The sequence below is a fragment of the Pygocentrus nattereri genome, chromosome 30 (assembly GCF_015220715.1).
Source record: "Pygocentrus nattereri isolate fPygNat1 chromosome 30, fPygNat1.pri, whole genome shotgun sequence".
NCBI classification, from domain to species: domain Eukaryota; kingdom Metazoa; phylum Chordata; class Actinopteri; order Characiformes; family Serrasalmidae; genus Pygocentrus; species Pygocentrus nattereri.
Window position 1 is genome coordinate 1,552,090 of NC_051240.1, and position 13,099 is coordinate 1,565,188.

At 42.5% G+C, this 13,099-nt stretch overlaps 1 protein-coding gene across 1 annotated transcript; it reads left to right on the forward strand.

The window, feature by feature from the left end:
- The first annotated feature begins 1,405 nt into the window (after window positions 1-1,405).
- Window positions 1,406-7,521, forward strand: LOC108436450 (angio-associated, migratory cell protein). Its single transcript, XM_017712956.2, has 11 exons — window positions 1,406-1,790; window positions 1,963-2,100; window positions 2,232-2,351; window positions 2,789-2,928; window positions 3,721-3,865; window positions 4,059-4,142; window positions 4,268-4,383; window positions 4,516-4,610; window positions 4,765-4,855; window positions 4,971-5,125; window positions 6,574-7,521. The coding sequence occupies exons 1-11, from the start codon at window positions 1,700-1,702 to the stop codon at window positions 6,647-6,649; spliced, it is 1,251 nt and encodes a 416-aa protein (XP_017568445.1). The 5' UTR covers window positions 1,406-1,699; the 3' UTR covers window positions 6,650-7,521.
- Window positions 7,522-13,099: the final 5,578 nt, after the last annotated feature.

Sequence of the window (13,099 nt, forward strand, 5' to 3'; positions counted from 1 at the left end):
GAGAACACATCTCCAGTCCAGTGGCGGCGCTTTACACCACTGCATTTGACGCTTTGCATTGCGCTTGGGGATGTAAGGCTTGGATGCAGCTGCTACACACTGTTTTGAGCTGATCTGAAGGCCACATGAAGTTTGGAGGTCTGTAGTGATGGACTCTGCAGAAAGTTGGTGACCTCTGCGCACTAAGCCCCTCAGCATCCGCTGACCGCTCTGTCATTGTACGTGGCCAACCACTTCGTGGCTGAGTTGCTGTCGTTCCCAATCGCTTCCACTTTGTTATAATCCCACTGACAGTCGACTGTGGAATATTTAGTAGTGAGGAAATGTCACGACTGGACTTGCTGCACAGGTGGCGTCCGATCACGGTACCACGCTGGAATTCACTGAGCTCCTGAGAGCGACCCATTCTTTCACTAATGTCTGTAGAAGCAGTCTGCAGGCCTAGGGGCTCGGCTTTATACACCTGTGGCCATGGAAGTGACTGGAACACCTGAACTCAATGATTTGGATGGGGGAGTGAAAACTTTTGGAAATATAGTGTAGATTAACTTTTGTCTGACTTCTCTCACCCCAGTCTAAGATGTTGAGTTGTATTGCTTAACTGTGCTTTTATAGACTGTATAGTGAATCCTACTCTTCACTCGCCACAATTACTGTTATGTACTACAGTCGCATGAACACCAGGCTACACACCGTAATATCTGGTCAGAATGTCATCCTGGTATCTCGAGAAATTGCTGTTGGTCATACTAGCGTTACTTACTACTTTTGGGCTCAGACAGTCTGTGGTAGACATCTGAACAGAGTCCATTATTGTGATATACTTATCTGGCGTACAAACACTCTTAAATCGTGAAAGCATTAACTGTGCGAGATACTTCACGGGACCTGCTAACTTTGTGATTTTAAGTAGTAGATCACATCGCGCCACCGTGTGTCATGAACGGGTAACACAAGCTGCCTCCGAAACGGGAAGTCCCGCCTCTCGTGCTAGAGTTTGATTCAGTTTACGGAACCGACTCCTTCGATCCGTCCGTTTCAATGATTCGAACGTCTAAAAACGTTCATGGATTCACAAGTTCTGGCCTTTTCTCATCCCCTCCAGATACAGAAAGGGTCGGTTCGACTTAAGTTTGATGCCCAGGTCTTTTACTGTCCAAAAGACGGGGCCTCGTCTCTTTACACGCAGGGCCAACGCATAGAAGAGAGAACGTAACTTATCTGTAAGTATAATATGTATAATATATAAGTATAATATGTAAGTATAATATGTAGTTAAGCATGTCGAATTGTATTAAAAGCATCCAGCCTCTAACAAGTCGTAAACATTGTAACTTACCGTTACATCTTTCAAACAGCGAGTCGGTTTGATCGATTCACCCGCTCAGAAAGAGCGAATCGTTCAGGAGTCTGACGTCACTCCTGTTCAGTAAGCGTCACCGCGGGGTTCGGAGGCTAACACGTGAATAACACGCGAGTAACGGGTGGTTTTTAACAAAGCGAACACATTTTACTGTAGACCACACGCGTATTCGACTGACAACACAGGTCTTCGGACTAAAGACGACATCTTTCAGGATCGAAAACCTGAGGAGAAGCTTTCACGAAGCCTCCTGCAAAGTTCGCAAGCTAACTAGCTAGCTGGCTAGGTAAGCTAACCTGCTTAGCGAGACCAAGACGCCGAGTTTAGTCACAAGCCATGGACAACGCCGAGGAGGACGCCCTGCAGCTTCACGGGGACGAAGAGATCATCGAAGTCATCGACCTGAGCGATGCAGAGCAGACTCCAGGTTGGTGGTTTGTCCTCCCGTCTGTCCGCTAGCGCTGCTTTCTGCGTCAGTGCCCGCAGGTTCGTGCAGCCTGTCGCCCAAGTGGGGGAAAAGTTGCTGCTTCCTTCAGTTAAGTTACTTGGCTTGGCTACTTATACTACAGTGGCTGCTACATATGTGCTGTGGCTTTCAGATGACCTCGCTGAGGAGTTTGAAGACGTGGATTTTGCGGATGCTGGGAACCAAGACCCAGATGATGAAGGCTGGGAGACTGAGGATGAGATGGAAGCAGAGCAAGATGACAGCGAGCTCACGTTCTCTAAGCACACAGGTGGTACTTCTCCTGCTGGACCGGGTTCTTTTACATATATATGGATGGGTAGACAAGTTTATAGGCACTTGTGTTTCCTGGTGCTGCTGTTTTTTATTCACTGCTTTATTTTATTCAATCTGCTGTTTCAGGTTCTGTCTTCTGTGTCAGGCTGGACCCAGCGACAAATAACCTCGCCATCACTGGCGCCGAGGACGACAAGGCGTATGTGTGGAGTGTCTCTGATGGGGAGGTGCTGTTTGAATGTTCAGGTGTGTTGAGCTATTCCGTGCCAGTCAGCTGAACACAGTGCCATGACAAGTCATGTCATACATTTCTAGTGTGTCGAGAGACATGGCTGCGCGTTGAGTTGACATCATAACACTGGCAGCCTTACTAAAATACCCCACGCAAACCAGTAAGCTTTGTTTAAGAGTATCAGTTGAGTTGGTTTGGCAGCAGTAGCTAGCCTACAGTTTGACTAGGTGGTGCTGTTACAGAATAAAGTTATACAGAATAAAGAATAGACATCCTCATAATTCAGTTCCAGTAAAAGTGGGGAGGAAATGTATGTGGGACAAAACATCGGATTTGGAACTTTTTTGTTTACCCATATTAGTCCCTAATATAAGCATGAAGCACAACTTGAGAGATCAGTTGTGTTGTCACCCATTCACTTACTATGTGCTCATTTATGCCCCCTTTTCAGGCCATAAGGACTCTGTTACGTGTGTAGGGTTCAGCCATGACTCAAAGCTGGCAGCATCCGGTGACATGAGCGGTCTGATCAAAGTGTGGAAAGTTGAGACGAAAGAGGAGATCTGGTCATTTGAAGTAGGAGATCTGGAGGTAAACTGAAGCCTCTTGGGTACAAGTTAATGTTTACTAAAGGCCTCAGAACCCACTCAGAACCCGGAGGCATTGCACCTTTTGAAAAAGGTCAACAGCTCTTCAGTTTATGAAATGCACACAAAAGGCACTCCCAGTGTTCCCACAGAACCAAAATCCTCATAGGGACTTTCAGCTTTTCCATCTATGCTGTGTCACTTTTGCTCAGTCACAGCCGTGCACAGTCATGGAAACAATTCTGGCTTCTAGGTTTTCGTCTTAAATCATATAAATACACTTCCGTGATGTTTTCCACTGAAAATTGAAAGATAAAATGTCAAAACAACAGAAGTTGATGTGTTATTCCGCTTTCCTGTTAGCACATTAATGGAAAATGAGATTATCAACTTTACCGGTATTTTTACACCAGGTTTTGTTTCCAATGAACTCTTTCCTGTTTTAATTATCATTTAATTCTTTTCTAACAGAATGTGTGAAAAGGCATTAAAAGTTTTAACAATACTTTTAATTGACTGGTGAACCATTTTGCCTGCTTTTACTACAGTGTCTCCATTGCTCAAAGTCCCGTCTGTGCTACAAGCGTTCTTTAATGCAATAATCGTAATAAAGCAACAGAAGCCCACTGTCCACTGTCTGTTGAGTATTGCAATCTGTTGGATCCAGTGAATATTGTAGAGCACGTTTGTTTTCAAGTAAACATATATCCATTGATAACGACTTATTTTTTTGCCATATTAAACAATAAAACGAGTCGTTCTGTGTGAGCTTTATTGCTTTGTCTCCTCATGTTAGTGGCTGCAGTGGCACCCCGGTGCACCGGTCTTGCTGGCAGGTACAGCTGATGGCAATGTGTGGATGTGGAAGATACCAAGTGGAGAATGTAAGACGTTCCAGGGACCTAATTGCCAGGCAACAAGTGGAAAAATTCTCCCTGACGGTAAGACAACCAAGTGATGTGGACTAAGAGGTCTTTTTAAACAGCAAAGCTTTACCAGACATTGGCTTCTTTTAATGCTTTCATTAGGTTTGATTTTCCAAAAGCAAAGAAGCTGAGTAATTTAACTTGGATGCTTTAATTTGGATTTGACTTGGACACAGATCTTAACTGGCTTTTCGTGTAAAACACACAGGAAAGAGAGCAATGGTGGGATATGAGGATGGAACCCTGCGCCTGTGGGACCTTAAACAAGGCAGTGCCGTTTATGTAATTAAAGGTAATTAAACATCTATATAACTCTAGACAAGATTTTCATTCCTTTGAAAAATAGAAGTTCTGTTTCAGTTTTTCCTTCCTGACAAATTCAGTACAGCATCTTGACTAAATCTTGTTTTTTTTCAGGCCATGATGGCCACCAGGGAGCGCTGACTTCCATGGAGTGCAACAAAGATGGAAGCCTAGTCCTAACCGGATCAGTGGATGGACAGGCTAAACTCATCAACACATCAACAGGCAAAGTGAGTCCACCTGCACAAAACACCTCATTAGTAGTATATGACCGAGCTTTTACAGTGTGAAGCAAGTGTGGACTTAAATTGTGTAGACAGAAGATCCATGCTTAAATAGTTAATGTGGTGCTGTTGGTCTAGATACTGGCCTCATTCTCAGCTGAGAACAGCGAGGCAAAAAACGCAATGGAGGAGCAAGATTCCAACTCGGTGGAGTCTGTAGGATTTTGTAATGTGTAAGTTTGTCTTTCCTTTGTTGTTTTTCCAGTTATGTATTTGAGAAGTGAAGTGGGAACTTCTAGGTCACACTGTTTTTGATGGCCCCCTGTAGCTTATCTTCATGCATGACAATGTGGTTGAAATTAAAATCACTTAAATTTTTTTTACCAGGCTGCCCCTGATAGCTGTGGCGTATCTGGATGGCACTCTAGCTATATACGACTTGTCCACACACAGTATTCGACACAGATGTAAACATGAGGTAACAAGTTATTTGTAGACTTTATCATTCAGTTTTTTATGCATGTGATCACTTCTACTGTCTCTGCCTTACTGGATAATTACTGTACATTAACTTAATAATTAATCTCTTTCAGGTTGGCATTGTCCATCTACAGTGGGAAGAGTCATCAGCTGTATTGGCCACCTGTAATCTGGGTGGAGTGGTAACACTCTGGGATGCTCGTTCCGGAAACATGGTGTCCGAGTATCATGGTCACTCAGCAGAGATCCTGGACTTCACGCTCAACAGGTGAGCATGTCTGCCCCTAGATGTGGTCAGTGGGTTCAGATGCAGGATGACTGGGTAGGGGGTGTGTAGTTGCTGTGTGTGTGTAGTGTGTGTGTAGTGCTTGAAACCCCTAAGGAGATGCAATCTCCTGTTTGCTGATGGAGAGGTTTATTTTCTTTAATATGGTGTAACTTGCAGTCCCTGGTGGTCTAGTGGCTAGGATTCGCCGTGGCCCGGGTTCGATTCCCGGTCAGGGAAGTCATCTGTTTCTGGGGGCAGTCGTGGGCTGGAGGTTAGGGAACTGGCCCTGTGACCGGAAGGTTGCCGGTTCGATCCCCAGGACCGACAGTCCATGACTGAGGTGTCCTTGAGCAAGACACCTAACCCCCAACTGCTCCCCAGGCGCCGTGGATAGCGCTGCCCACCGCTCCGGGCAAGTGTGCTCACTGCCCCCTAGTGTGTGTGTTCACTAGTGTGTATGTGGTGTTTCACTTCACGGATGGGTTAAATGCGGAGGTGGAATTTCCCCAGTTGTGGGATCAAAAAAGTATCACTTGTTCTGCAAAAAATCTGAATTCTGCCTGTAACAGCTTTTGTAAGTTATTTTTATGGGTGATGTTATAGGCGGGAAGTTGAACACCACATCACACTAAATAGACTTATCATTCATTGCGCTTTATTTTGGAGGAGAAGTAGTCCAGGTTTATTTCTTCCTACTCAGCCCATGTCAACATTGTATTTTTGCATTAAAGTGAAATACTCACCAGGTTGCAATGGTGAGGCTTACTCTTTGTATATGTTTTTTTTTAATAATTTTTTTTTATAGCAAACCTCAGTGATAACAGTGTTCAGGTACATGTGCCTGTGAATTAATGTTTATCTTTGAGCTGAATTTTCTGAAATGTATATTCAATCATAACTTGACTTTTTGATTGGTTACCTCGCAAAAAGTGACGCTTGATGAGTTGGGCTTTTCCAATGAAGTTGAACTTTTTAAACTTTGTCCATGAGGATCCACGGCAGGAAAAAGCCCTGTATCCTGTTATGCGACTCAGTAAATGCAAGTTCCAGCCTTTGCCCTCCCAGCTGGGTAGCACTGTGTGATGGGGAGACCTAGTAAGCGGGCGAGTACAATGAGACATTTTGTTATGCTGTTCAGCTGCATTAGAGCTATAAGGTAAAAAAGCTGCATTTCATGGAATGTTTGCAGTGTTGAACACCTTAATGAATAAAATAGCATATTTTTAGGTAAACTGCCAATTTGCAGCAAACGTGAGCAGCGTCTGATTGAGAGACCAGACATCAATTTAGAGAAAGAAAGAGTAAAGTATTTTACTACCATAACAACCGCATTGCAGAGCCACCTGCTGCTCAATTAAAAGATGGTATTGCTTGTATTTCGTGATCAGTGCCAGGCGTGGTGATGTCTAACCACTGTTCTTGTATGTTCTTCTGTCTTCATGCTGCAGAGAGGCCTCCATGGCTGTGACTGCAGGTGGAGACCACAAAGCCAAAGTCTTCTGTCTTCAGAGGCCTGATCGGTAGGAACTTTGCCACCTGTGTTCTTCGGACAGATGCTGCCGTATCACCTCCTCAGAGATGGATCTTACCCTCTGTTTTAGCGATCGATTCCAGCTGCTTCTCACTTCTACAGACTGGTGTTTTGACATAAATGATCAGCTACAGTGTAATTTTTGTGTGAACTGACACTCATGAAACTACTCACTGGGACATGACTGGCTTCCGGAGCTGAAGATGTACTGGTCACTGTGATTATTTAGATACGAACCACAGACTAATTCAGACAGTGCTTCATTTGCATGTAATATTATGTAAATTCATTTAAATTGGAGCACAATGTGTACCTCATTGCATCCTACCATGTTCCTGACTTTTTGCTCACAAACATGAGTAGAAATGGTTTCAATTTGATTCTGTTTGACCTCCTGAAGAAAAGACATGAACCAATTTAGAGCTTTAGTCTTTTTATATGGTATTATCAGTACACCTGAATGTTATGGTACAAAAGGTTGCCTAATCACTCATTTAATGGCCAGTGTTATTATACAGAATACTCTCAGTGATGTCTCATCCTGGGTATGTATAGCTGCATAGAGTAAACAATCTGTATTTCTGAAATTTCTAATACAGTGGATGTCACCTCTGGTGGATGGATGATAAAACCAATTTAAATAGAACCTGTTTTAATGTCACATGATCTGCACTGGCTGATTGATTCTAAGTGAAAGCCAGTTGCACTTTCAGTTGTGAATTTATTACAAAAACAACTATCAGAAGAAATAGACCAACCATTTGCATGCACCCCATGGTTTCATTTGCCAAGCTATCGATATGTCTTGTTTAAGGATTATTTGCACTCACCTTGCATAATAAATACTGTTTGGTGTGAAAGTTAAGGCTTGTTTAATTTTTACACAGAAAGTGTGTCGTGCTAAAGCAGGGGCCTGTCTCACAAAGAGAGTTCCTGAACAACCGCAAAACCATTTATAGACACTTCAGCTGTGTTTAGTCCTCGCGCTTGTGCACATGAAAGCATGATGTGTCTAATGAACAGCCAAACATGTGGAACATGTGGAACGTGTGGCTTTTAATGTGTTTTTTTGTTTTTAATAGAAAGCAGGAATCGACTGAAATATGTAGAAAGTAACACATCACAGTGCACAGTTTTGTCCAGCCATGCAGGGTGAGGTGATATCTGACCGACGGTATGTCTTGCTTGTTCTATTTAACAATATCCAGTTTTCTGTCTGGGTGATCTAGGAAGGTTCAACAGAAGTGTGTGGACAGCCAAGCGGAATGCAGCTGACAAAATCCCCATCACTAAAGCTCTTTGTTTGCAAAAGACAGGCACACTGTTTCTCTTGGGGTGGAGCGTCTGAGGCTGAGACTACAAGATGCATAGAATCTCTTAGGTTGCCGTCTTTAAGCTTAGTTCACTCTAACCCTGGAGTTTCTAGCTATGTTCACACTTCACACAGTTTGAGCCTCATTGCTCAAATCCGATTTTTTGCTCTTATCCGATTTCTCCGACACGACGGTTCTCACTCGTTTAGGTAGTAATTCAGATCTGTCATTAATGTGAACGAACCGGTGTCCTGAAATGACCCGCAAGCGCACATCCTGCTCAGCACTACTCATGTGCATCATCAGCAAACAAACTAACGTACGAACCAGCTTTACCGGCTTTTTGGTGTTAGAGCGAGATGAATGAGAAAACGATGAGATGAGCTGCTTTCCCACCGTTTACAGGCTTCAACGTCTATTCGGCGTGGGAATGCTGGCACACGCAGTGGAAAAAAAAGCATGTGAATTCCGATCTGAACGTTCACATTAAGGTCGCATGGCCATGAATCGGATACGTATCCGATCTAGGACCACATATGAAAGTGACTCGGGTCGGATTTGAGAAGATCATATTTGCGTGTCCACACAGCTCTGAAAACCGGATCTGAGTCACACTAGGGCAAAAAATCGGATTTGTGCCGCTTCAACCTGGTAATGTGAACATAGCCTCTGTCTCATGGCAGTGGATCAGGGCAAGTTGGGTGGGATTTCAGCTCTTGGGGTGAGCTTCTGCAGTCAGGGCCTGATAGAGCTGGACTCCTGTGATCTTTTTTCCTTCGTGGAGTTTGTAATGTCAGTCGTGAAAAATATTGCTATTCTTCAGTAGAGACATCATACTGTCATAGACGTTCAGAAAATAAAGCAGTTATTACTCTAGCACTAGCAGGGCAGCGTAAACTACATTTGTTTCCCACATTTCCACTTCTGCTCCACATTTCACTGTTTGTCACACTTTCATGTGCTCGTGCATGAACATCCGAATGTGGGTTCACAGAGAAAGCCATTAACCTGTGTGAAACAAGTTGGGAGCAGTTCCCTTTGTTAGGTTTTGGGAAGTTTAAGCAAAGTTGATATACTGCATAAGTACAGCAACATGTGTCTCTCTGTGTTATAATGATGTTACCAGTAAGTTAAAAATGTTCATTTTTTCATGCTCTTCATTGGAGTTAAGGCCCCACTAGGCCGTGTCTCATTCTTGGCTGGTGATTTGAATAGTTTGTGTGCAGTGCTGCTCACAGTAGAAGGCTTTCTGTTTTGACCAGTGGTGACAAATGTGTCACGTGTCTGCTGTCTAGCAACCATCGTCTTCCCTGTACTTTAGTGGTGCATCACTGCTGCTTGTTATTATTTGTGTCATTTCTGTTACTGTCTGGCCACGTCACTGCCTTTACGGGTGGACAGTATGACCCTCTGTCATTATTACTTCATGATACACTTTTCTGAGGATATCTTGAGGTATCATCAGTACTTCTAGAACACCAAACAACTACACATATTCTAATAATAAAAATACAGATTTAAACCTATTATAGAAAGTCTGCATTACTGTGCAAACATCAGAAATGGATTTTCATTGATCTAATTTCCAGTCAAAACAGCCAAAAGCAGGTTATACATTTTTCAGTCTCAGGACAGTGGACAATATGTTAAGCAGCCTCAGCAACCAAATACATTTTTTTTCCAAATTATGTATCGTGTGCACACTTTTTATTTTCTGCTTCTCAAGATCCAAGTAATTCCAATTACAAATTGACTCATTAAGTCCATAAAACTTGCCCTCTTATCTCCAGATTCTGGTGCCGCACAGCTACACATCCTTGCAGACACGTGGTGTTGTCTTCTTACAGTGGACAGTGGACAGAAACAGCTGCAATTGTTTGAGATCTGAAGCAAAAATGATGATTCTCTCCTCTCTCTCTTTCTCATATATGGAAAACATTAAGTACTGTTTATCTGATGGTGACAGTTTTGTTCATCTACCAGGTCTTGCTTGGTTGTTAGGAGTCCCACTTCCTCTATATCTTTTAACCATTTTTTACCTCCAATTTTGGAAAATCCTGTCTTTTCACTTATTTTTTTTCTCTTTCCCTGCAAAAGGATTTTCTTATATTTAATCAAAAAATGTAAACCCCTGTAAAACTTGCAGGTTTTTGTGGTGTAAATGAAAGTAATATAAATGAAACCGAGGTAAATCATGTCAGAACTTAATGTCAGAAAATAAGAATGTTTGTTTCAGGGTTAAAATCATGAGAAAAAACATACAAGTTCCCATACTTTCACATCTGGACTCCGTTAGGCCATTCCTTTTTTATTTGAGTGCATGCTTTGGGTTGTTGTCTTGCTGAAAGGTGGAATCCTTTTTATCTTTAGCTGTCTAGCATGTTGAGCTTTCCATACCTGAAGGTTTTGTGCCAAAAACAAACATTTGGAGCTATTCATGATTTCCTCCACATTTATTAAAGCACCAGTTCCAACTGAAGAAAAGCAGACTCAAAGGCTGATGCTGCCACCACCACCATGCTTCTCTGAGGGTGTGGTGTCCTTTTGGTGATGTACTGCTAGTAATGTTTTTGCACCAAACATATCTTTTGGAATTATTGCCAAAATGTTCAGCCTTGGTTTCATCAGAGCAAAAACACGTAGCCTGGCTATGATTTCTTTCTTCTTTTTTTTACCCCCTGAGAAAGACTTCTGTCTTGCCCTCATCCCAAACATGAAAAATACAACACATTGTTGTCACAGGTAGGAAGCAACCAGTACTTGTCAGAGATTCCTGCATCTTCTTTAGTGTTGCCATAGTGTAACCCTCAAAGTGTAATTCCAAGTAACTCCAAGTCTCTTGTTCAGAGGGGTGGAAAAATATAGTCGGGTTACAAGATTAGAGGTAGAGGTAGAACTTCTTTTATTTCCCACCGAACGGCTACAATTAGCAACAACACTGCTAACACGCCGTCTCTCTCTCTATGCGTCTCCAAGGGGTGTCCCTGTGAGCTGTGCACCCCCCAGTAAGTCAGTGTTGCCTTAGTTTAGTCTAATTTGAGTCCTGTACCTGGTCAAGGCACTGTTGTGCCATATTTGCTCCATGTGTTGTTTTCACTGTGTTCCATATCCTTTGCCTTGAAAAGTATTATGATGTTATATTTTTATCATATGATATTTGGTCATGTTCTCCACTTCCACTCGGTACTGGCTGATGCTGTTTAAAGTCAACTTTACAGTCATTGCTACTAATCAGAGACGTGCTGAGTGAAGGACAACATGTAGTTCCTCTGGAACACAGCACTACATTCATTTAGTGGTAAAGTTAGAGGTCTTTTGTTATGCATGGCCTTTGTTTAATTCATACTGAGCTCAAGTCCTATTTTTTCACTGGTCTCTGTGAGTGTGAGTGGAAATCTCATTGGTTAAAAAAGTTTGGATCGTGCAGTGCCATCACTGAAACATCCAATCACAGGTCAGTTATGAATTTGCAGTGGACTGCCAAACAGTGTTATCCAATACAGCACCACCAGTGTTGATGTCACAGTGGCATTTAAACGGGCTACCAAAACTAATGCTAAGCAAGACGGCAGTTAAACGGCCCTCTTATAGAACAGAAACTCTCCCAAATGGAGCATTAAGAAGTTAAAACTAAGGAAAAGTGGGATTTCAGATGCACAGCCTTCCGCAGCATGCTAATAACATTCTAGCCACACCAAGATAAGTCACCACTGTGAATTTGAATCACAACTTGTACCCCTGAGAAATGAGTTTAGTTTGAGCAGATTCAATATAAAGTCTGCTGACATTGCAACAAAAATCAGCTTGGCAGCAAAATGTTTGTTTAAATATTGCTTCTGGAAATTCTTGTTTCTAGTTTCGCAATCCATTCTTCCACATATTAGCTGAGATCTCATACAGTTCCTTTCTTGTCTTTGATTTGAGAAATAAGTAGCAATACACTTTTTCCACCAAACTCTTGGGGAATTGGTCAAGTTTTCAGATTCACAGATATGCTTCGGCACATTGTAAAGCTTTTCAGAGGTATCCTGAGCATAGTTACAGTTGCTAGGCTTTGAACGACCAACTGGGTGAACCAATCTGCAACAGCATCACCCTGAGACAGACCAGTGCTGCATCACTAATTAGTTAAGACTGTCACAGATGGAAGCTTGCTGATTGTGGGTGAAACAGCTGAACAGTGAGTGTTGCATAAATCCGTATTTTAGCATCTATTTTACCCTAACAGACAATAATTAGGTTGTTGAAGATTGTTAGAGAGGAAAGATGCAAATGCTGGCATGGCTTTACAGAAGAAATGAGTCATGCATCACATCATCACATATCTCATTTGAATACATATCAATATACTGTAAACAGTCAATATACGGCCTAGCCCTACACCAACCCACTAAATAGTGCTACTAACGGGTGGGAAGTACTTTATTACTGTGCTTAAGAGCAGTTTTTAAGAGTCTGTTCTCTAGCTGAGTATTTCTCTGACTTTTACTCAGTACATTTCAAAAGAAAAATCTGTGTGAACTGTGTATTTCTTTTCAAGCAGTTAACATCTATTCAGGCACCTCATAAAGCGTCACATTGTGGAGAAGAAATTTCTTCTTAAAACATTCGCCATTTGTTCTTAGGTAGGAACATAATCTGCACACACTCGAGAGCACAAAGATGCAGACATACAACGGTGCAGACACTGGTTTAAGAACACACCATGAATCTGACAGACATGTGCTTAGGATCTTTCTTAAGGACGAATTTAAGAAAAAACTTAGGAAGATATTAATGAATGAAGTACAGTGTAAGCATGGATTTGAAACAAAGGTGGTGGTGGGGAGCTTGAGACATATCTGCACATTTCTACTACAGGTCATCTGTGATTGGCTGCACATCTAGGAGCATCTCCTGTTATACATTTACTTAAGATCTGTATTCAGCATAGTATTTTTTTAATCTGACGTCATTGAGGTGAGTCACAAGTATCATCAAGAGAACCCAGCGGAAACGGGGAGAACGTGCAAAGTCTAACCAGAAGGGACCCCGGTTACCTGGCCGGGGAATCGAACCCAGGCCCGCCTTGCTGTAAGGCAACAGCACTACCCACTGTGCCACCCCATTATCAACCATGGCTAATATGAT

Bases quoted from the DNA above. Each gene is read 5' to 3' on its own strand.
- LOC108436450 (XM_017712956.2), top strand. From the start codon at position 1,700: ATGGACAACGCCGAGGAGGACGCCCTGCAGCTTCACGGGGACGAAGAG. The intron at 2,929-3,720 runs GTAAACTGAAGC...TCCTCATGTTAG, and splicing joins TTGAAGTAGGAGATCTGGAG to TGGCTGCAGTGGCACCCCGG. The intron at 5,126-6,573 runs GTGAGCATGTCT...TTCATGCTGCAG, and splicing joins CTGGACTTCACGCTCAACAG to AGAGGCCTCCATGGCTGTGA.